At 37.1% G+C, this 24,795-nt stretch overlaps 1 protein-coding gene across 1 annotated transcript in view; it reads right to left on the bottom strand.

Moving 5' to 3' along the window:
* Nucleotides 1–9,176: 9,176 nt before the first annotated feature.
* The window catches only part of LOC149744369 (dystrophin-like), a 255,473-nt gene continuing 239,854 nt past the window's right edge, over nucleotides 9,177–24,795 (bottom strand). The window contains exon 10 of the mRNA XM_089904939.1: nucleotides 9,177–9,455. Coding sequence (XP_089761065.1) covers nucleotides 9,309–9,455 — 147 coding nt within the window. The 3' untranslated portion in view covers nucleotides 9,177–9,308. The remainder of the gene's footprint in view (nucleotides 9,456–24,795) is intronic.

Raw genomic sequence — 24,795 nt, 5'->3', positions numbered from 1 at the left:
CATCCCTGGGATAAGTCCCACTTGATCATGGTGTATGATCCTTTTAATGTGCTGTTGGATTCCACTTTACAGTATTTTGTTGAGGATTTTTGCACCTATGCTCATCAGTGATATTGGTCTATAGTTTTCTTTCTTTGTGACATCATTGTCTGCTTTTGGTATCAGGGTGATGGTGACTTCGTAGAATGAGTTTGGGAGTGTTCCTCCCTCTGCTGTATTTTGGAAGAGTTTGAGAAGGATAGGGGTTAGCTCTTCTCTAAGTGTTTGACAGAATTCGCCTGTGAAGCCATCTGGTCCTGGGCTTTTGTTTGTTGGAAGATTTTTCATCAGTCTCAATTTCAGTGCTTGGATTGGTCTGTTTATATTTTCTATTTCTTCCTGGTTCAGTATCAGAAGGTTGTGCTTTTCTAAGAATTTGTCCATTTCTTCCAGGTTATCCATTATATTGACATACAGTTGAATGTAGTAATCTCTCATGATCTTTTGTATTTCTGCAGTGCAGTTGCTACTTCTCCCTTTTCCTTTCTAATTCTACTGATTTGAGCCTTCTCCCTCTTTTTCTTGATGAGTCTGGCTAATGGTTTATCAATTTTGTTTATCTTCTCAAAGAACCAGCTTTTAGTTTTATTGATCTTTGCTATTATTTTCCTTGTTTCTATTTCATTTATTTCTGTTCTGGTCTTTATGATTTCTTTCCTTCTACTAACTTTGGGTTTTGTTTGTTCTTCCTTCTCTAGTTCCTTTAGGTGTAAGGTTAGACTGTTGATTTGAGATTTTTCTTGTTTCTTGAGACAGTCTTGTATTGCTATAAACTTCCCTCTTAGAACTGCTTTTGCTGCATCCCATAGGTTTTGGAGCGTCATGTTTTCCTTGTCATTTGTCTCTAGGTAATTTTTGATTTCCGCCTTGATTTCTTCAGTGACCTCTTGGTTATTTAGTAATGTACTGTTTAGATTCCATGTGTTTGTGTTTTTTACGTGTTTTTCCCTTAACTGATTTCTAATCTCATAGTGTTGTAGTCAGAAAAGATGCCTGATATCATTTTAATTTTCTTAAATTTACTGAGGCTTGATTTGTGACCCAAGAAGTGATCTATCCTGGAGAATGTTCCATGTGCACTTGAGAAGAAAGTGTAATCTGCTGTTTTTGGATGGAATGTCCTATAAATATCAATTAAATCTATCTGGTCTATTGTGTCATTTAACGCTTGTGTTTCCTTATTAATTTTCTGTTTGGATGATCTACCATTGGTGTAAGTGAGGTGTTAAAGTCCCCTACTATTATTGTATTACTGTCGATTTTCTCTTTTATAGCTGTTAGCAGTTGCCTTATGTATTGAGGTGCTCCTATGTTGGGTGCATATATATTTATAATTGTTATATCTTCTTCTTGGATTGATCCCTTGATCATTACGTGTGTCCTTCCTTGTCTCTTGTAACATTCTTTATTTTAAAGTCTATTTTATCTGATATGAGTATTGGTACTGCAGCTTTCTTTTGATTTCCATTTGCATGGAATATCTTTTTCCATCCCTTCACTTTCAGTCTGTATGTGTCCCTAGGTCTGAAGTGGGTCTCTTGTAGACAGCATATATATATGGGTCTTGTTTTTGTATCCATTCAGCGAGCCTGTGTCTTTTGGCTGGAGCATTTAATCCATTCATGTTTAAGGTAATTATCGATATGTGTGTTCCTATTACCATTTTCTTAATTATTATGGGTTTGTTTTTGTAGGTCCTCTTCTTTTCTTGTGTTTTCCACTTAGAGAAGTTCCTTTTGCATTTTCTGTAGAGCTGGTTTGGTGGTGCTGAATTCTCTTAGCTTTTGCCTGTCCGTAAAGCTTTTGATTTCTCCGTGGAACCTGAATGAGGCCCTTGCTGGGTAGAGTATTCTTGGTTGTAGGTTCTTCCCTTTCATCACTTTGAATATGTCCTGCCACTCCCTTCTGGCTTGTAGAGTTTCTGCTAAGAGCTCAGCTGTTAACCTATGGGAGTTCCCTTGTATGCTATTTGTCATTTTTCCCTTGCTGCTTTCAATAATTTTGCCTTTAATTTTTTCCAATTTGATTACTATGTGTCTTGCCATGTTTCTCCTTGGGTTCATCCTGTATGGGACTCTCTGCACTTCCTGGATTATGGGTAGCTATTTCCTTTCCCATATTAGGAAAGTTTTCAACTATAATTTCTTCAAATATTTTCTCGGGTCCTTTATCTCTCTTCTCCTTCTGGAACCCCTATAATGAGATTGTTGTTGTGTTTAATGTTGTCTCAGAGGTCTCTTAGGCTGTCTTCATTTCTCTTCATTCTTTTTTCTTTATTCTGTTCTGCAGCAGTGAATTCCACCATTCTGTCTTCCAGGTCATTTATCCATTCTTCTGCCTCAGTTATTCTGCTATTGATTCCTTCTAGTGTAGTTTTCATTTCAGTTATTGCATTGTTCATCTCTGTTTGTTTATTCTTTAACTCTTCTAGGTCTTTGTTAAACATTTCTCACATCTTCTCAATCTTTGCCTCCATTCTTTCTACGAGGTCCTGGATCATCTTCACTATCATTATTCTGAGTTCTTTTTCTGGAAGGTTGCCTATCTCCACTTCATTTAGTTGTTTTTCTGGGGTTTTATCTTGTTCCTTTATCTGGTACATAGCCCTCTGCCTTTTCATCTTGTCTATCTTTCTGTGAATGTAGTTTTTGTTCCACAGGCTGCAGAATTGTAGTTCTTCTTGCTTCTGCTGTCTGCCCTCTGGTGGATGAGGCTATCTAAGAGGCTTGAGCAAGTTTTTTGATGGGAGGGACTGGTGGTGGGTACAGCTGGCTGTTGCTCTAGCTGGCAGAGCTCAGTAAAACTTTAATCCGATTGTCTGCTGATGGGTGGGGCTGGGTTCCCTCTCTGTTGGTTTTTTGGCCTGAGGTGACCCAACACTGGAACCTACCTGGGCTCTTTGGTGGGGCTAATGGCAGAATCTGGGAGGGCTCACGCCAAGGAGTACTTCCCAGAACTTCTGCTGCCAGTGACCTTGTCCTCACGGTGAGACACAGCCACCCCCCGCCTCTGCAGGAGATGGTCCAACAGTAGCAGGTAGGTTTGGATCAGCCTCCTGTAGGGTCACTGCTCCTTCCCCTGGGTTCCGATGCGCAACACTACTTTTTGTGTGCCCTCCAAGAGTGGCGTCTCTGTTTCCCCCAGTCCTGTCAAAGTCCTGCAATCAAATCCCGCTAGCCTTCAAAGTCTGATTCTCTAGGAATTCCTCCTCCCGTTGCCAGATCCCCAGGTTGGGAAGCCTGACGTGGCACTCAGAACCTTCACTCCAGTGGGTGGACTTCTGTGGTATAAGTGTTCTCCAGTTTGCGAGTCACCCACCCAGCAGTTATAGGATTTTATTGTGATTGCGCCCCTCCTACCATCTCATTGTGGCTTCTCCTTGGTCTTTGGGTGTGGGGTATCTTTTTTGATGAGTTCCAGTGTCTTCCTGTTGACGACTGTTCAGCAGTTAGTTGACTCTCAGGCTGACTTTCACTAACCCCTTCCTTAGGCACCAAGGGCAGGGCTTATTTACAGGCTTAGGAAGGAGTCCCTTGTGTCTTCCTAGAACAAAGTTCAAACTTGCATTTGGCCCTCAAGCAGCAAGCAACCTGCTTTGAAGCCTAAGTCTCGCTTTGCTCTTATCTTCCATCCATTTCTCCATGTGCTCCAGGTGCAGACTTGGCGGCAGCCGCACACGCTCACTCTGGCCAGGGCTCACGATCCCTGCTCTCTGTTAAGCTCCCGTAGGGTCCGGGTTCAGCTGCGGCGGGCACAGTGCCAATGGGCAGCTGCGCTCCCGGCTCACTGGCTGCGGGACTCCATACTGCTTTTTTTTAAGCAGTAAAATTTCAAACAGTAAATATGCCTTTTCTGATTTAAAACATGAAAGACAAGTATATGACACGTGTATGTGACACTCTAACTTCATAGGACATTGCTATGGAATTTCTAAAGTCATTTGGGAGAGGAACTCATCCATTAACCACTCACATGGTGATGAAATTTACACAGTGACCCAATTATATCCTCAAATGGCTTCCTGTCCCCAAACTTTCTGACTCTGAAAGTTGAATAAAGGAATCCAATCATTTTCAGTCCAATAAGAAGGCTCACCTTATCCATAGACATCCCACGAGAGGCTTTGCATAACACATCAGGGAAATCAAAACATTTTATATTTATTCCATTCCACTGGGTCAACCAACTTAATATAGCCACCAAAGAATTTATCTTGATAATGCCACATAATATTTGCACAAATTGTTTAATGTCATTTGATATCCAGTTGGTTTTCATGTCTTGATTTTAGTGAATGTATCTTAGCTCTTAAGAGACCTTTCTAGTCTTTGAAGATTATTCCTTTATTCAATAAAGTTTATTAACTTCATCAGATGAGTAAGAAACTACATGTGTGCAAAGCCTTATGTTTAATAATCTGCTCTAAAAGTGTATTTTCCAGGTTACTCTTCTTCAAAAGAGGATGCTTGTATGTATCCATTCTTTTGATATACCTTTAATTCTCCAAAATTTTAGACAGTAACGTTAAGAGTAACCATTCAACAAAATAATCCAAACACTTTTTCTATGCCAGAAACTCTCACGGGGCTGTGGCCTTAGACACCTTTAATACATCTAGTTGGACTCTCAAATGTTAACTTATATAGAAGAACACATCTAAAAATGGAATTTTAATAGCTCTACCTTTTATTTGGAAAATGTTTTAATTAGAGCATCTTCTGTAAGAGCTATGGGCCTAACCAGGTTCTTTTTTTTTTTTTTTTACTAGAAACAGCTATCTCCCTAGAACAACAGGCTTTCTTTATGTTCTATAGTCTTTTTCAGTTTCCAATGCGAAAGGCCAATAGGACCTGTGTGTCTCCAAAACACCTCCCTTATCTTGTTTTAGTTTTTGCTCAAATGCCCCCTTCTCAACATAGTTTTCCCTTGACCATTTCATGTAAAACTGCTTCCTTCTCCAGTCTATGTTTTCCTTATAGTTCTTAGCACCTTTTTCATACTATAAAGCTTGCTTATTTATTCAAATGCTTGCTTCAAATGTAAGCTTCATAGAGGAACAATTTACATTTTGTCCATACTTAACCTCAAAGCTTAGACTTTTGGCTGGCACCTAGTAGGCACTCAATACATATTTGTCAAATGAATGAATAAATATGATCCTTCTATCTGGAACACTTTCCTGTTCTTTATTGTTGCCTAATTAATTTCTACTAAATCTTCAGATCTCACTTAAGGCCACGTAGGTAGGCCTTTCCTTACCTTCTAGAGAAAGGTGAGTCATCTAGTAATACATATATCTATCACATTGAACTCATCATGGCCAGATATTTACACTTAATTGCATTTAATTAGTGCAGGTCCAGGAGGGCAGGTGCCATGACTGTTGCCCCCACCCATCCCCACCATGGAAGTCCCAGCCGCCATCCTGGCACACAGCTGCTACTCAATACATGATTGTTGACTGAAGAATTATGGTAGAGTTTAGTATCACACACTAATTCTAGCTATCCACCAAGCCACCGCTAGCACCACTCTTCTGAACCTCAATCTGTAGCTAAACTGGCCCTTTTTCAGTCCCTTGAGGGTGCTATGCTCACTTGATACACTGTTTCCCCTTCCTGGAAACTGCATGTACCTCTACCAATCCCCTTATATACACACTTCATACAGTTCCCTCCAATGTGTCCTTTAGATCAGAGTTTAAACATTACTTTACTAGGAAATCATTTCATGCCTTCAAGCTTCAGCTTAAGTCAGACTAATTTGTTGTCACAAAACTTGTTCCTTTCCTTCATAGAAATAAGTTACGTTCATTTTAAATATTTGCTCATTTTTGTAAATATTTCATTAGTGCTTATTTCCTCTGTTAGATTGCAAGTACCAAGAGAGCAACTGTCATGCCTACCATGGCGACCATGGGTGACAAGGAATCAGCATTTGAATTCAAAGAGGGAGCCTGAGAAATGGCTACCACTGTTTTGAGGTTCCAAGGAAGGCAGCATGCTCACAAATTACTCATTTCTGACCCAGGAAGGTAGAACAAATTCTCTTTTTGTTCACTGTTTTACCTCTGCTACCCAGCATAAACCCTATGACATAGTAAGAACATTACAAGTACTCATAGAAAAAAATGAAAGAGGCATGGTAATACATTCCATGACTGAAGACTCCACATAAATTATGCAACTTAGTTTTTTAGCCAAGCTATTTCTCAACAAAATTAGTTAACTGGCATCACTGCTTACAAATCAGGTTCTCTGTGTACTGATATCATAGAAACCTCTAAAGTTAAGGACAAGTTTCTGACCTGTGGTGACATTGCTGAGGGACAAGCTGAACCTCTGAGAGAATCAAATTAATTTACAAGAGACTGCACTTTTCAGAATATTATCCTTCATAAGTCATGCCATCTTTCAGAATCCCTAAGCATATGTTCTGACCTTTCTTTTTCTTCAAACCTTTTAAAAAGAAGACTTCTAGAAGTCTTTTAAAGTTAGGGAAAATCTAACTTATAATAGAGTTCAAAGAACTAAGTCAATACATGTAAAGATATTCCATGAGGAGTATTTTTAGAGTTCTAACTCAAGATGGTAAGAACATCTCTCTCTCTCTCTGTTACTGAATTAAATCAAAGACTATCTTTCCTAGTTTTCCCCTATCTATACCTCTTTACTAAAGACAACTGGGTATCCATTTTGAGGCTCTGGTACTTCAGCAAATTGGAGAGAAATGGATTAAGGCATTGTGGTGACATGGGAGGCCATGGAGGAGAAAGAAGGTGTGGGGTAAGCGTTCAACACTAACAGGTCTTCAGGAATCAGCTATGGATGACCAGACCCTGCTTCAACAAAAGCTCTAAAGCATTCTTCTCAGGTTCCTGCCAGTTTTTTTTTCCTCCTTTTGTGTTGAGTCCATATACCTTTTTCTCTTTCCTAAAATTCTTCCTATTACTTCTAATAGAATTCCTCAGGGCCCAGTATGAAACATGATAGCTCAGTCTCTGAAGCATACATGGAATTCTTGTCACATGCAGAGGATATTTGGGTTGCTGTTTAAGTGACTCCTCTAATGTATTTGTTTATCTGTCTTTTTATTCTTCATTATTTCTTCTCTCCTCTTTTTCTACCAACTTCTCTACCTCTTCTCTTTCTTTATAAAAATTAAACTAGTTAAGACAACATTATATTACTTGTAAAGAACCTAAGAAAGAATCATCAAAATTCCAAAGTCAAATGAGAGCCCAGCATTCCAGGGCAATTCCAACTAATAGTTAAATAAGGCATAGAATTCAAGCATGGATTCCTCTGGGACTGATAGAATAGGAAGAAAGAAAGGCTAAAGTGGGGGCCTTCTCACCACTTAAGTCCTTTAACTCTGCTCTTTTAGACACTAATCTAGATTATCTAAAAGTCAGGTAACAGTAACAGAAATGAGGGTTCAAAAGAGGAAAGGGGGTTGAGGGGAAAAGAGGAGGCTGGGAGGCTACGGTCAACACTAATTAAGGGGGGAGGCAATCATATACAAATGTGGACTGAGTTTGTGTGAACTGGGAATAGCCAATACATGTGCAGCTATCTTAGTAGATGTTTCTGGGTCAAAGAAATAAAGACATAAAATAAGGTAAAAAATGAAAGCAAATAGGATAATAAATATAGAAAAGCTTAGGGCCACCACTCTTAATTCATCCTACCTAAGATCTAACCCAGTCACCATCTGTGAATGCTATAGACTGTTTTTCAAGGTGGCCTAGTCCCACAGGCATCACCTTGGAAATAATTATATTCTAAAGCTAGTTGTATTAGGTCTTGTGGTGCCAAAGTGACTGTTTTTCAGTTGTTATTTTAACTGGAAGTACTCTATGACTTAGAAAAGTCTCTGCCTTAATTTTTTTTTAACCAGTCACCCTTCTAAACTCTGCCTCCCAGCTTTCTTTTATCTTTTCTGAACATTTCTAAGAAACACTGAATATTAGATTTTTACCCATCTGTAAATAGTCACAACACTATTGTATCAGAACTACGGAATTCCGTAAAATGGGTGTAGCAGTGGCCTGTAAGTCCTTTAGCCAGTCGTGTGCGTGTGTCTGTGTACAACAAATCTGATCATATATGCAATGATACATTATAATACTGGGTGTCATAAACCTTTTCAGATCTGTAATCCCTGCAATTTCATTGAAACATAAGCAATTAACATGAATCACTAGTATATATTAAGTGCTCAACTGTAGCAGTTCAACAGTTTCGCCTTTTTCATTTAATGATGGAAAGTGAGATAATATTGTTGGAGATTGGCAGTCTAAAACAGTAACCTTAGGAAACGACATTTCACTGGGATAAAAAAAACACAATTCACACAAAAAGAGAAAAAAACAGAGATAAGGCTTTTTTATAGGTTAGGTAAGAGAAACTAGGTTTAGAAAAACCTTGGGCTTATAAAGCTATTTAAACCCACGTTGATTGGATCCTCAGACGTGTTAGACTATTGGCTCCTAACTATCACAAAGGAAAGGCAAGCATGTAGTGGGTACAATGAATGCCTCAAATATAATCTGTGGTTGGGTAAATATGTGAATGTATGTGTCACATTCAGAACAATAAACTGTTGTTATTTTCCCTTAATGTTGATGTTTTGGTATATGTATATGTGTTTTGCTGAAATTAAAAAAAAAACTTATAACAAAACTTTATCATTTCCAGTTAGGAAGTAAATATGAAAATATCCACATTATCCTTTATTAATATATACTAGTTATATTTCCAAGGACACAATTACTATGAGTCAGATTGAATGAGGGATTGAAAGGCTAAGTATCTCCTACAACAAAACTTCCATGGCTTAAGCATCCTGCTATGTCCTCATCGAGACTACAGCTGAAGGCTTCCAGGAAAAAATATACTGAAGGTGTTAAATTTTTTCTTATTTGACTGAATGTGATCCTTTTTGTGTTTTCCTACCTTTGTCCTCTCTTAGACTGTAGGTTTGAAGAGAGCATAAATAATATTCCTCTGACGAGTTATCTAATGCATGCTATTCAACTATAATTAAAAAACAGATCTGCATTTATGTATTTCCCCAAAGGCCAGGAAGCTAGTGTGAGCAAACAGTATATAACGAAAAGGAAATATGCACAAACATCCCACAAATGGGACGTAATTTGAATTAGTTTAAATGAATACATTGCATTCTAAATATTTGTAATATACAAATTACATTTTAAATTTTCTAAATATTTTCTGAATTGCAATTAATTATTTTGAATGACATATTTAGTGTATTAAAGAAAATACTCTGACCTTAAGTTGTTTTTCCAAAGCAGCAGTTGCATGATCGCCACTAGATTCATCAACCACCACCACCATGTGCGTGAGAGAATTCACCCTGACTTGTTCCTGTTCCAGGTCTTCTTGAAGCACCTGAAAGATAAGTTTTTTTTAAAAGGAAATTAAAATAATAGTCTCCTGCTCTGTATGCCAGGAACATTTCTTCCCAAATGAGTGTGATTTATTTCTGCCATGTTTTGGGTAATACAGTTTTTTATTAGACTGGAATCATTTCAAGCAAGTTTTTTGCTATGGTGCTCAGCAAAATTTGCACGTTTTTGTCAATTGAATGTGAAAGTATATAAAGAGAAAGCATCTGTTGAGAAAGGCATACTAAGATATGCTGCCCGTTACCCCACTTCCTCTCACTTTTTCAAGGACTTTTCTCCTAAAATACCTGGCTGCCTCAACCATCTGCAATGTCTTCTTCTCTACAGTTCTCCATTATCAACCAAAACAAAACAAAACAAAACAAACTCTTGACCCAAAAAACCCCTCCCGCTACTGCCTCATTATGTGTTCCTCTTCACTAAAACATATTTTATTTTCTACATTACTCTTTCTATTTCCTTACCCTACTATTTTCCCTTTACCCACTATCCCATTAAAACATCTCTTGTAAAGGGTGCCATCAACCTCCAGGTTCCCAAATCCAATAGCCATTTTTTGATAGCATCTTACTTGACATTTTGATTACTAACCTAATTAACCACTCCTTCATTCTTGATCCTCTCTTCTCTCTTCCTGAGCTTCATGTACCACCCTTGCCTGATTATCCTCCTACCTCACTAAGAACTGCTTTTTAGCTCCTTTGCTGGTTGGTTCCTTCTCCTCTGCTCAACTATAAATCAGATGACATTCCTCTGGATAAAAACCAATGGAGTCCCATCACACTAAGAGGAAAAATCCAAATCCTTGAACCTGAAATCCTTATATGATCTAGCACCTTCCTGCCTCTCTAATCTAACTGCATACCATTCTTGCCCTCTGACACTATGTTTCAGTCATACTTGTCTTCTCTCTCTTCCACACTGTGTCAAGCTATTTGCTCTACCCCAATTGCTCTTCCTCTGTATCTTTAAATAATCTCTCATTCTTATCATTCAGGACTCAGTTTAAGTGTCACCTGCGCAGAGACGCTTTTCATGAAGATGCTATCTAAATTTGCTTCTTAGTTACTATTTCTATAACTTTTTAAACATAACATTTTCACACTCAGATTTTTCTTATGTATTAGTTTAGTCATTTGTTGTTTGTCTTTACTTACTGGAATATAAGATCCACTAAAACAGAGATGCCCCCTGTCCTTCTCACTACATATTCCAAGCAACTAAAGATAAACAAACTCTTGTTAAATGAATAGCACCATGTGGAGGGGTGAGGGCAATATTCACAGGTGAGTTTGACCCTTCCTGACTGCATAAAGATTACAATCTAATGGGTGAGATTCTTTTTTTTAAGTGTAATTACAATTATACTATCAAGCACATATAACCCGAAACAGTATTCCAATCTTTTAAAAATCACAGTGTATAGATTTTTTGTAAAGATAAACAGGAATAAACAGAGGAATAAACAGACAGTAAAGAGAGGAGGACTAAACAGAGGAGACTGCTCTAGATCCAAGACACCCTGCTTGGGAGATCCAGTTCCTCCAGGACCTTATCACACTACACTAATTATTACCTGGAAATCCCTAAATGAGTATGTAAAATTCCTGGTCATCTAGTCTGCCTCTTAGAACATGTTATTATATAATACAAGGATGAAGAAGCAGGTTTGGGACAAAGCCTGTTACTTTCTAGAAAACCTGGAACCCCTACTTGTGAAACAATGATGCCTGGCACCTATCAGACTAGCTCTTAGTTATTCGAACCCTGTGGCAGGCGTAAGGGAACCTATTAGAATTAGCTACATCACAAACTCAAATGTTTGAGCATTTTTATCCTAGGACTTTTATTTTTCAAGTCTCAACATTTTAGAGCACTATATAAAATCACTTACTTTTACTTCCTCTCTCCAGACTTTCACAGTACATTTTCAAGTGAAGCAATTTAAAATAAAATGACTATGCACCTATTTTGTGTGTGGAGTCTATACTGCCTATCACACCTTTGACATTCCAGAGCTTACACTGGTTAATAAAACTCTTTCTGCCATGAGGCTCAAAATGGAAACATTAACATTCAGAGTTGCCCTTGAAAGTCATGTTAAGTCTGTGCTTTCTGAGTTATATAAGCTAGGACTGGGAACATTTCAAATGTGTCAGCAGGAATTTTAAAAATAATAATTAAAGTAATATCTTGGTGGCCAATATATCATAAATTGGTTTAATTTGGCCAATTCTTTTTTCCTATCACTCAAGTATGAGAGTATATTTAATTACATATATTAAAGACAATTAGGAAATAATGCTATACTATTCACATTTTTTACATTTTTATTGTTTTCATATTTTTTAGTAAAGGAAACAGAAAATCATTGTTTGAGCCATGAGGTACTTATTTTGAAACTCAGGTTGCATCTTTCTAAAGCATATGTGATCAAATATACTAGTTATTTTCTCCAGTACTTAGATTTCTGATTTTGTTTTGCTTATCTATTTGTTCTATAATCAGAAATTATATTCTTGCCATAGTGATCAAGGGTTTACATGTTATGTTTTTGCTGACGTGCTAACACAAAGTACCACTAAAGCTGGTTGTGAGTTAATAGCTTTAAAATCAAACAGGAGAACCATCTGAACTTACACTCAGTAGAGGTAAATAAAGGAATATGGGAAAGGTTCTCAACAGTGGATGAAAATCTCGAAGAAGGCATAGCACTGCAGTAAATTAGCATATACTCTATTTGATTTAAGTCATTTCCAGTATCTCCTTTTCTCTTCCATGACTTTTTCAAATTATATCGTTTCTTCTACTCCTAATCAGGGATTAAAACAGAAAAGCTTAAACTGACCTTTCTAAGCATACTCAATAGCTGCAAGAGAGAGCTATTGCAGCACTGTAACCAGCTCCAAAAAGAAATATTAATGAATATCACGGTATTAGCTAATCCCCTTATTATTTGCCAAAGACAAAAGACTATAAAATATCCAACGTCCAGAATTCATTTTTTTAAAATGAAGTTGATTCTTAGAATTAGCAAAAATGCCATCCAGAAAATGGTTAGTTTAAAAAGTTAAAACTTTCTGTCAACCTATGTATCCATGAATAAGGGCCTTGATCATTGGTATAAAGTACACCCTCCTGCTTCCCTCTTTGAGAAAACATGGATTCTCAAGGCAACTAATTTTTAAAGTACATTAAAGTTTTAAAAGCTATTTTACAATTAATTTTTAATTAACTATTTACTTCTTATGGATTTGAATTTCTCATAGCTGGATTTATACAATGGAGGTTTACAGTTGATTTGCTAATTAAACTGAAATATGAGCCAAATTATTCCAAATACAGATGTATCCTCAGAGAAATACACTAAAATTTTTGCCTATCAGAAGAGAATGTCTTCAGGTTAAAATACTGTAATATATGATTGTTAAAGTCTGTTTTTCTTTATTAAAAGAATATAAATTATTTACACAGAGATACCTACTAGGTATTTTATTACGTATTTCTTGCCAGTATTTTTCTTAGACTAATGCATTTGTTACACTTACCAAATTTAAAGAAAATCTGTCATGCTCCTAATTAAATTTCTATACCATTATTAGATACAAATGTCAGCAATGTTTGTTTTCTAATGTCAACTCACAATCCTTTTTTTCCTTATGACAAGAAAAACGGCCAACAGTGAAATTTAACATTAAAAATGCTTAGATTTGACCAACTTAGATTTTGTTATACCTCTGTATAACAAATAATTCTATTTCTTATAAATTATTCTCTAGTTAAAGAATCTGACCAAATTTGTTGTTCCCTTAGTACATATTCACATCTTATGATTTAAATATGACTTTTCTCTATTTCCTTCAAATGTTTCAGTGGTACCGAATTCTTGCTCTGACCCATGACAAGTTGGTCTTCAAAATCTGGCTTAGGACAACCACTGAAGAGCCACTTCAATGTTTACTTCAGACTTATGCTATTTTATCCTTTCTTAGCATACATGTGAAATACTGTTTGGAAAATAAAGGCATGGAAATATGTAAGGCTAGGGAATTATTAGATTTGACACTTAGAGGTGAAGAACAAAAATTAATAGAAAGGTAGAGTAATAGAAAACAAAAACAAGGTTGGATCTCCAGTAAGTTCTATAGGAGGTTATACAATACTTCCCTTGGTCAGAGTATATGCTCAACAACATGAAACAGGAAAGGACTGTGGTTGCCTATATGCATAGTTTATTACTACTTCTACTTCAGTGATTAACCAACAGGAAATTACCAACACTTGAAGGTCCTACACACACACACACACACACACACACACACACACACCCAGAAACAACACAGATCACGGATTATGCATGGATTCTAAGGCCATCTACTCCCACATATCACTTTAAATTAATATAATTAAAATATGCTTAGTAAACTATTAAGTTTAAGTGATTTATAGTTTTTAGCTTAGCCAAATAAATGTACAAAAAAGGAAAGACTGATGAGAACAAAACTTGAATTGAATATAAAATGTGCAAAAATCTTAAGAAACCAGAAGAGTTTCTACAAACATGGGATAAGTCTAACATTTAGGAAAGTACTATCTTAGAAAATCCAGCTCAGGAACCAAAAAAATCCCTAGATACTCATGAACAGTTAGCTAATGCAATACATCTGGATGTGAATTGATTTTATTTTCAAATAAAAGCATCCCAGGCAAATCAGAAAACTTTATGATTTCTTAGGAAATGATGGGGGGTAGGCAGTATATCATTCTCGTTACTTTTTCTCTTATGGTCATTTTTACGTCCTTATTTCCATCACCTCTGCACTGGGCTAGGCTCTGTATTCCTTATTCTATCTATTCCCTGAATGAAATGATCTGGAAATGACTTGCCATTTTATTTTCAGTCCAATATTCACTTTACTAAGCCTGACTGGTCACAGTACTGTCTAGTTCCCCATGAGGATCTATTTACAGTATGTACTTTTGTTATAAATTTGCTAAATATTTTAAATAGGCTTCCTCAACAGGCTCTCCTAGAAGAGCTTTTATTTTGATACCCACTTACTTAAACATTCTTGCATAGTTATCTTAGTCTTTATAGCAAACCCATTTTTTTAACCTTTTTGTTAAAAATAAATGTTTATGTTTCTACTAAATCCTAAGCTACCAAAGGGGGGGGCCCTAAAGACCATTTCTATGATGTTTTAAAGATTTAAAAAGCACCCAATGCTTACCAATCCCAGGAAGGGGGCTCAGTAAAAGTGGAAAACTGTTTTAAAAACAGAGCTGACCATTAATGTACCCCTACATCTTTCCAAATATAAGTAGAAAAGGACATAGTATGGAAGACAGAGTGACAAAAATATGTGCATGTTTAAAGGTGTGGGATCTAACATCAGATTTTCTGAGTTTGATTCCTGCATGTATTGTTAACCAGCTATGTGACCTTGTGAAAGTTTCCAACCACGCCAAGCCTCAGCTTCCTAATTTTCAAAACTGGGATAGGGCTTCCCTGGTGGCGCAGTGGTTGGGAGTCCGCCTGCCGATGCAGGGGACACAGGTTCGTGCCCTGGTCCGGGAGGATCCCACATGCCGCGGAGCAGTTGGGCCCGTGGGCCATGGCTGCTGGGCCTGCGCGTCCGGAGCCTGTGCTCCGCGGCGGGAGAGGCCACAACAGTGAGGGACCCGCGTACCGCAAAAAAAAAAAAAAAAAACTGGGATAGTAAGAGTACCTACTTCATTAGATGGTTAGGAAGAATGAATAAGCTACAATTGGTTAGCACCTTGCCTGGTACACAATAAATACTAACAGCTAGTTAGTTCTAAAAACTCATATTTAGGCACATTCAGAACAAAGACTTTAAACCATTCTGCAAGAACCCAATATTCACTTAATTTACCCTCATCTTATTCATGCTGTCATCATCCTCCAATAAGCATTCTATGTACAGAAATAGAATGTGGTTTTGGAAATCCAGGAAAAGAAGGGCTGAAGTTACAGTAAAGCTTTAGGATCTGAAGAAATATATAATACATTTTAAATCCTTAAATAAGACTTTAACTTCCAAATTATTTACATGAGATTAACAACAGTAGCTTTAAACTAATTGATCAAGTGGCCTCATACTTTGCTGAAAAATTACCATGGTCAAACGAGCTATTTCATGGAGTGAGGAAATATTTCATGAGTGACAGATCCTAATCATTGAATAATAGCCCTCAATTCTCCTAACTTTCCTCCTCCCTCTACAGTCCATGCATGCATGCATCTATCCATACATCCTACATACAGTTATACCATTGAAATCAGAAATTAAAGTGAACACCAAGAAAATGTAATAAATAATTACAAAACGTCATTAGCCTGAAAATAATTCTTGAAAAAGAAGAGAACAGGATTATTAGGAGAGAGGGCTAGGGTGGAAGGTTTCAAGTGTACCACAGAGGAAGTTATCTGCATTGACTGGCTAGTATGTAGATGTAACATTCAATTCTACTGATTATCTTCCAGTTCAAACATTACCGCCATTCTCATGATGAGCCCATTTTCTTCAATATTCCCTTTCTAGTCCCTTTTTCCATAATTTTAAAGAAAGAGCTTCAGGATTAATGTTGAAAAACCACTTCCTTAAGCATCTTGACTCTGAGCATTTCATACACAGCCACTACTAATGTGTTCTCTTTCCCTACTGCGTATTCTAAGTTTGAGGACTTGTATGCACCCAGTCTCTCCATCTTTTCCATCTAGATATTCCCAAGCCTCAGGGACCGAGTGCCATACTTCTCTAATCTCTTTGCTACTCTCTGCATTTGCTCTAGCGTCTAGGATCGCCACTGCAATCAAAGTTACTGGAATCTCAAAACAGACGAAAAGAGTCTGGGTTCAAAGGCAGACAGGTCAAGACGACAAGCTCAAGTCTACGAAGTACTATTTAAGTTACCTTAGGCAACTCAACCTCTCTGAATACATTTATTTATCCACAAATTAGGGATTTAAATCCCTCCAGGACAGGTTTAGTACTGGAGTGAAATGAGATTGTACATTAGAATCAGTGACTGCAGTACTTAGTAGAATTGACAGGTAGTGAAGTAATGCTTATTTTCTTCTATTTCTGACATCATCGCCTTATCATTTTGTTCTTACACTAAGATGCATGGAAATAGCTCCTCTGGGCATCAGTATTTATTCCCAATACCCTTGATAATTATATTATGTATCTTTAATTACTAAATATTCTCAGTGTGCTGAAACTATAGAACATCATGTAAAAATATGTGCTTCAGTAGTTTTCTCATTCTCACTAGATATGACCTAGATCTTTGTTAATGGAATATTAAATATTATCCAGTATAAATTATCTGAAAAATGTAGTTCCACTGAGTAACAGAGTACTACCAGTTGTACTACTAGAAATCACTCTGCTCATAACAGAAATATTAAACATAAAATGATAGTATACTGTAGTTAACAATTTTATATTCCCTAGAAATATACATAATGAAATATTCAACATTACTTTTACATGAAATTAGATTTATGGTCATGCATTTTGTTATAAGATACATGAGCTTATTTTTCAAGAAAAAATATTTTCTTAAAATTCATATTATCATATCAGTTGTGGCTTTCTTGTGAAGAATTTTCCCCTAAAATGCATTCTAAAATGTATTATATACTTAAATAATTCCTTTACATTATTAATGTTGCGTTACCTATGGAAGGGAACTGAAATTAATTTGTATTGGTTCAGGAAAATAAAGATAATTTAGCTGAGACCAATTCGATTAAGTGAGAGATAGGGTCTTTTTCTTTCCTTCTTGCTTTACCCTCCCCAGAGGGCAGAAACTTCTAATAAATAAGCCTTATAGGAGAAATTAAGTATAAAAAATAAGCTGGGTATCTCTAAGACGAGGGGGTCTTGGATAATTACATTTTGGTAGATGCACTGATGTACTTTAAAACAGGGCTGGGGCTTCCCTGGTGGTGCAGTGGTTGGGAGTCCGCCTGCCGGTGCAGGGGACACGGGTTCGTGCCCCGGTCCGGGAGGATCCCACATGGCGCGGAGCGGCTGGTCCCGTGAGCCATGGCCGCTAAGCCTGCGCGTCCGGAGCCTGTGCTCCGCGGCGGGAGAGGCCGCAGCGGTGAGAGGCCCGCGTACCGCAAAAACAAAAAACAAAAAACAAAAACAGGGCTGTAACATTTTGAGCCATGTTACTGAATCAGTGCTCAGTAGTTTCTAATTAGTCACCTGTTAGCTGGAATCAGTTGATCTGTGAAAATAAGGACATGGGTATGGATTGCATTATTATTTTTTAATTAAATTAAATTAATGGCATTATCTATTATGAGAAGTTACCCTTGGAATTGCTGCTTTTTTATAGTATGTTGATGGGAAATTAGATGTCTTCTCAACTAGATTAAAAAAAATTAAAACTGAGTATCATGCATACACTACTCTGTAGACCATAAAGCGTAATGTTGTCCCTTTTTACATTAACTTGCCACTCCTTTATGCCAAAAGAATTTTATTACCATACAAATCAACTTTGCTTGAGTAAAAGTCATGTCTTATATAATAATAACAGCTAAGATAATTTATATAATTCTGGGTATCAAGTATTATTCTAAGTGCTTTTATGCAATTATGTAGTATATATTTTTATCAACCCTATAAGATAGGTATCATCATCATCATCATCATCATCACCACCCTGATTTCATACTTGGGGAAACTGAGGCACAAAATGCTTAAGTAACTTTTGCAAAGTCATTCAGCTCACAAGTGATAGAGCTATATTTTGAACCCAGGCAGTCTGGCTTCAGAATCTGTGATATACTGCCTCTCATATAAGAGATATTAATATAGCTCATATAAGCATAAGAGATAGATACATGTTTCTTATAACTCATAAGGCACATGAATAGAAACTTAAAAGCTCCTGTGTTTAAGTGTATGCGTTTGTGTGTGTACTCAGTCGAGTATCAGGTTTTACCCCTCTAGTGATACTCCAATTCAACCTATTACATTTGAAAAACTACTATCACAATGCTTGCTTTAAAAAACACACACACAATAGTTAGGTCCTCCTATATGCTCTTACTGTTTGAAAATAATGTTAACAATGGTATGTCTTAGTGACAAACGCTAATCACAAAAATTGTGTTTAATATAAGGTTTTGAGTATTAACAGGAAGTTCAAGTTACTTTTATCTAAATGGCTTAGTTTCTTTATATACTACATTTTTTTCTTACTTTTCTCTCATGAATCTTTCCTATTTGGATATTCTCTCTTGAAATCTGTTCATCATAATGCTGTCTATTGATATGATCATGCCATCTCCCACCTAGAGGATGCATGCTTTTCTCCCATGGTTCTTATTCACTGCCCCTTGAAGGTCAAGTAAGGTCCATATGGAAACCAAAGAAAGAGACAGAATAACATTTCTAGGCCTTCTCTCTCCTTTCTAAGTAAAAATCTCGGAAGAAAGGTTACATTGTAAGCCCAGCTTAAAGGGGCAAGAAAGACCTGATCAAGCCTAAGACTGAGGCCATAAAGGCAAAAAAGAGTCCTTATAATTTATAGGAAGTTCAACCTAACTCACAAGTTCAACTTAACTCACACAAATTTAAAAACAATGCTGTAGGATTACAGACACTATAGTTTCTTTGGCTGGTCCACTGTGCACATATTCCTCATGAACTGGCCATGTGTGGTAGGTAGCCAGCTGAGGATCTGATTCCATTCAATGGTTTTCCTTTTCCGCATAACCAAGGCTCACGTGCTTGATTTCTACAGACAAACACAAGTATGACTGCTGGTAGCATCTTCTGTGACATTTATAAAAAGATGCCAGGGTTATAACCATTAAGATATTTGAACAGAGAATGAAACAGGGAGAGAGGAATGAAAAAAAGCCAGAGTTAGTGAGAGGGCACCAGAGATAATATCTCCATGTAAGTTGCTTTAAAGATGTGTTCCTGGGGCTTCCCTGGTGGCGCAGTGGTTGAGAGTCCGCCTGCCGAAGCAGGGGACGCGGGTTCGTGCCCCGGTTCGGGAAGATCCCACATGCCACGGAGCGGCTGGGCCCGTGAGCCATGGCCGCTAAGCCTGCACGTCTGGAGCCTGTGCTCCGCAACGGGAGAGGCCACAGCAGTGAGAGGCCCGCGTACCACAAAAAAAAAAAAAAAGATGTGTTCCTTCTTCACCTATATGAGTTGTTTTCTTGACCCAACTCACAAGTTTTATTTTACTGTTTATTAAGTTTCATGTCTCTGTCAGAGTGGAAGCAATGATGAAGCTTCTGTGTGTGATAGAAGTAGTCAGAACTATTTAAAGCATTTGATCCAAAAACCATTTACTGAGCATCAGTTATGTGCTAAATACTTGGCTAGACATTGGGGAAACACATAAGAGGCCTCTCTGGTTCTCTGGCTGTAGCATAGTATATATGTATATATTTTTTTTACCAATTATATTGTTTACCTTTACTGCCATAGCCATCAAACATTCATTAAGCACTTACGTGGGGACAAACTAGGAAATAAAATGGAATTTCACAGCAGTAACTAATAACATGTACTTTTAATCTTGCTAAAGATGTAAGAGAGCTTATTAGTCACTAAAAGCACTACTTGATTCTATGGCATTCTCAGGCTTTCCAGAATCACTCATGCTCCTCCCAATTACTGCATGTCTATCTTAGTATTGCCTATTTTTTAAAAATCCAACTTTGGCCTCCCAATTGCCCAGTCTCACAAACTATTATTTTGAACTCTGTGATAATTCCCTAAATCTAGTCTCTTTGGTTCTGCTGTTGATTTTCAAAACATTTTTTAAACAATTTTCATTGACATTGCTCTGATTCAGGCTCTATATACTTTACGCAGTATCTTCCTAACATATTCTGGCCTCCTGTTCATCTGTGCTCTAGTTTATCTTACAAGATATGTCTTCCTAAAATATAAGATAAACTTTCCCAAATTGCCACTCTCCTCAGTTTCACTTATCTTCAGTAATGGATCCCTATTGCCCACAGACTAGCTCCAAATGCTTGTCTTGAGATCAAGACTCTCCATGATCAGGCTGTGGTCCTCCAGCAGTGAGCAGAGTGCAGCACATAACCTAGGCAAGTGACATACCTTCTATTGCCCCATCTCATTTCCTTTGCCCAACAAATCACTGTTTCTAACATTCTCAAGCCATCTGACATATTATGCCTTGTATAATGGTCACTTGTTTTCTGTGTCATTCTCTGATGTACTAGCATGTGAGCTTCTGGAGGAAGATTCCATACACAGTAGATCTCTGTATCCTTCACAGCAGCTATTTTGCTTTAATAAGTGTTTGTTCAGTGATATGGAATAAAATTCAATGGAATGAAATGAAATGTCAAATCCTTTGGCAGGATTACACCTAAATCTTCCCATTACGTAACTATCTAGATCATTTTAAAGGTCACCAGAAGAGGATATTTCACAATCTTGGCAATCCAAATGTTTGTGATTAACTAAGCTCCAAGGAAAGGATAGGTGACTGAGCTTCTAAGAGGTCATTTAATTTGTATTAATCAGTACTTAACAAAGACCATTTACTGAAGTCGTAACATAGTGCACATGTCACGATGATACCTGCAAATTCTAATAACTTGTTTGGTAAGGATTTTGTTGATGTTGTTACTAAGTCAGTGTAACTAGTAACAAAAGTCTAAACCTCTCATAAGAATTGGTAACAGCTAGTAAACTAAGCTTTAAACCTCATGTCAGTGTGACTGTGCTACAAGACAAGATTCCTGAGTCAACTATTTTCTTTTTGATTAAAATACCCTCCAAAATAGCAAACTGCTTTCCCATTAATGAAACTTCAAGCCCCCATAAGACTTTTATTGTCCTCAGTAATATTGTCACTCCTTCTAGGGAAATCCTTTCATTCCTTATCAACATCACTAATAAAATCTTTCTCTTAAGACAGAAATAACGAACCAGAATTATTTCTGACGTGTTCCTTCACAAGAAGATTGAGAGCTTCAATTTGTTCACTCCCAAGAGAATCACTTTTGGGTGACTCAGATATAAAGTAAACCTCTAAATTCTTTCCCCAAAGCAATAGCTATGAAGAATGACTGGTCTCTTCCAAATTTTGCAGCAAATTGAACTTTTTCCAGTTACCCCGAGTTAACAGTTTGGCTAGATTTAATAGTAACCACCAATATAGGATCGATTGTTTTACCTTGCCTAATTGGCAGATTCAGTAAAAGAGACTTATTTCCATGGCATTTTACAGTGGTTCAATTTCTAGCCTGCCTTGTAATAAAATGCTGTTGAAATGAAGATAGCAAAGGATGCTGCCACAGAACAGAGAGAAGCATATCTGTAATACGCATGGTGTACTTGCAAGATTTGCCCTCCAACTGAGAGAGACAGAGAGAGAGAGAGAGAGAGAGAGCGCGAGAGGGCACGCACACGCCAGAGTCCTCTGACCTGAGCAGAATTTAAATCCATTCCCAGAAACAAAACCTGAATCTCTTAATTCTGTCATCTGTAATCATCTCTTAAAAAAATAAAGAGGATGTACTGTCTATGGATATGAAGCTAAAAAAACTAAATGTTATATTAGGTGGGAAGCATGGAAATGCAGCAGGGTGCAGTTACTTTATGACTACTCCAAGGTTACTGATGTATTTCATTGTCAGAATGAGAAATTTTCTTATTTTCATTCACTAACAATCCTTGGGAAGAAATGCTGCAAAGTAAATCAGTGATTATTTAAATAAGGCTTTAGTTTGAATTCAGTTACCTAAAGAAAGAACATTTATCCCTTCTTCTGTTTTATGAAGCTTGGAAAGATTAACAAAAAAAAATTTACTCCTTTTATACTTCTAAGAAAACATACATGTTTCCCATTTAAATAAATTCAACTCCTTTATAAATTGTTTGATTTTGTCAAAAAATTTTCTTCTCATTGTAACTACTTCAAGTAACAAAAGAGAATTATCAACTGTCAGGCTTTCTCTTAGCTATGTAATATGTTTTTCCATTGTCTTAATTGTATTAAAAAAATAATATATTGTGAGGTGGGTTTAAACAGTTAAAGGTGGAAGATGGCCTCGCTTTCTGTGTCAGCAAACCAATTCCTTCTGCTTTTCCTTACACACTTATATGAATAAATCCTAGATGTAAATGATTACATAATCAACTTGCATATAGTTCTGTTGCTTTCTTTTTGTTTCAAATTATGCTCTTCAAAGCAATTTCATATTCATCAGAAAAGGCACATTTTCAAGTAATGGACAACTATTCAAATTTCATTACAATATTAGTCAGATACTTTCCATTCCATTCATTCTAAATCTTCCAGAGCAAAGTGCAAAACCTTTCAGGTAATTGGCAGAATATGAAGACCCTAGACAGCCTAACCTCAATGCTCTGTTCCTGGTTTCCAGATGAGACCTTTACTCATAGTTGCCCTAAGTCATTTACCCTTATGGCTACCCTACCATTTTCTGCCACTTCTCTCCTTCTCTTCCTGGCTTCCTCCTTAGACTCCAGGCATCCAATGCTGACATCCATCCCTCTGATGTTCGATGTTACTGCCTGTAGTCTTGTCCTTGCCTGAAATGCTTCACATTCTAAAACTAATTGGAACATTAAAACCATGACTGGAAGGAACACTAAAAATCAAGTGGCTCAACACTTTTATTTCCAAAGTGAAAATATGGAGAACCTGAGAGATTCAATAATTTCTGAAAATTACATATTTAGTTAATGGTAAGCTGGGATAGTACTCTGGCTTCCCAGGCAAGAAGGCTGTCTTAGGTTGAGTTCGTTCCTAAACAGACCTTAAGCCAAATATTTGGGTACAAATAGTTTATCTGAGAAGTCATCTCAAGAGACATCATGAGCGGGTAGAACTGTGAGACAGTTTACCCCATGGACATCTGGGGCCCAGTCTTGCTGGGAAACCTCTGAGAAACTGGGAATTGAGAGATACCTTGGAATCATCCCACCACTGGGCAAGGATTCTAGGGTACTTATCCATCATTTCACATCCCTCCTTGGTTAATGGTAGCTCTGGCAGCACTAACTACTTTTTGCCCATGTTCAAACTGTCTGAGACTCTCCTGTGGCCAGTGAATGCCTTCAGACAGAGAGGAAGCCACTGGTATATACAGAAACTGTCTGCACGCAACTTCCAGTGTAGGCCAAGGGGAAGAGAATGCATACATGGTCTACCAGAGGAATTAATGCATGATCACACAGAAAAAGTGGTCCAGTTCAAGGTCTAGCACTGGCTGTAACTACTTTATCAGATGTTCAATTAAAACCTATGTGACAAGTGAACCTCTTTTAGTCACAATTTCCATGTGAAAATTAGAATGCAGTTGATGCTTTATTTTTTCCCAACGGGGTAGCAGACGGGATTGCCATAGCTATGGCTCTCCCCAAACTGTTTTATCTCAAGCTGCTGTGGCCAAAGGATGGCTTTGGCTGCAACAACAGCAAAAGCCAGCCCCATTCTTCACTGAACCTGAAGTTCATTAAATAAAAAACAGCTCTGGGACTTAAAAAGAAAGGTATCTTTCATCTGCATGAAAGAATTGTGAAGCTAGGTATGACAAAAAGTTATATTAAAAAAAAGAAGAATGAAGTTGGGTGAGACACACATTTAGGAGGTATGAGTTGAGGGAGCAGATATTTCCTTTCAAAGCCATAAATCCAAGAAGCACAGAATCCTGAGTAGAGTGGTCAGATATGATCCAGGATACCCAGTAAAATCTGAATTTCAGCTAAACAATAACTAATTGGGGACATATTTACATTAAAAAAAAGTTCATTGTTTATGTGAAGTTCAAATTTAACTAGGCTTCTTGTACTTTTATTTGCTAAATCTGGCAACCCTAATTTTGGGCCAATCATGAAGGTTCTTGTGTGTGTGTGTGTGTGTGTGTGTGTGTGTGTGTGTGTGTGAGATGATGGACGGAGCAAGGCTTTGTTCCTACAGTAAAACCCAGAGCTAGTTTTATAATGGTTATTAGAATGCAACACTGTCACAATTTGCAGATGATATGATTTTATATATAGAAAACCCTAAAGACTCCACCAAAAAACTGTTAGAACTAATAAATGAATTTAGTAAAGTCACAGGGTATAAAATCAATATCCAAAAACCTGTTGCATTTCTATACATTGAAAACGAACTATCAGAAAGGCAATTCTTTTTTAAAAAAATCCCATTTACGATTTCATCAAAAAGAATAAAATGCTTACCAGTAAATTTAACTAAGGAGGTGAAAGACCTGTATGCTAAAAACTGTAAGACACTGATGA

The sequence above is a fragment of the Delphinapterus leucas genome, chromosome X, assembly GCF_059928025.1.
Source record: "Delphinapterus leucas isolate spDelLeu-1000000601 "Yukka" chromosome X, BTC_Dleu_Yukka2, whole genome shotgun sequence".
In the NCBI taxonomy this organism is placed as follows: domain Eukaryota; kingdom Metazoa; phylum Chordata; class Mammalia; order Artiodactyla; family Monodontidae; genus Delphinapterus; species Delphinapterus leucas.
The sequence above is the reverse complement of the archived record's forward strand: the minus strand, read 5'-3'. Positions and strand labels throughout refer to the sequence as shown.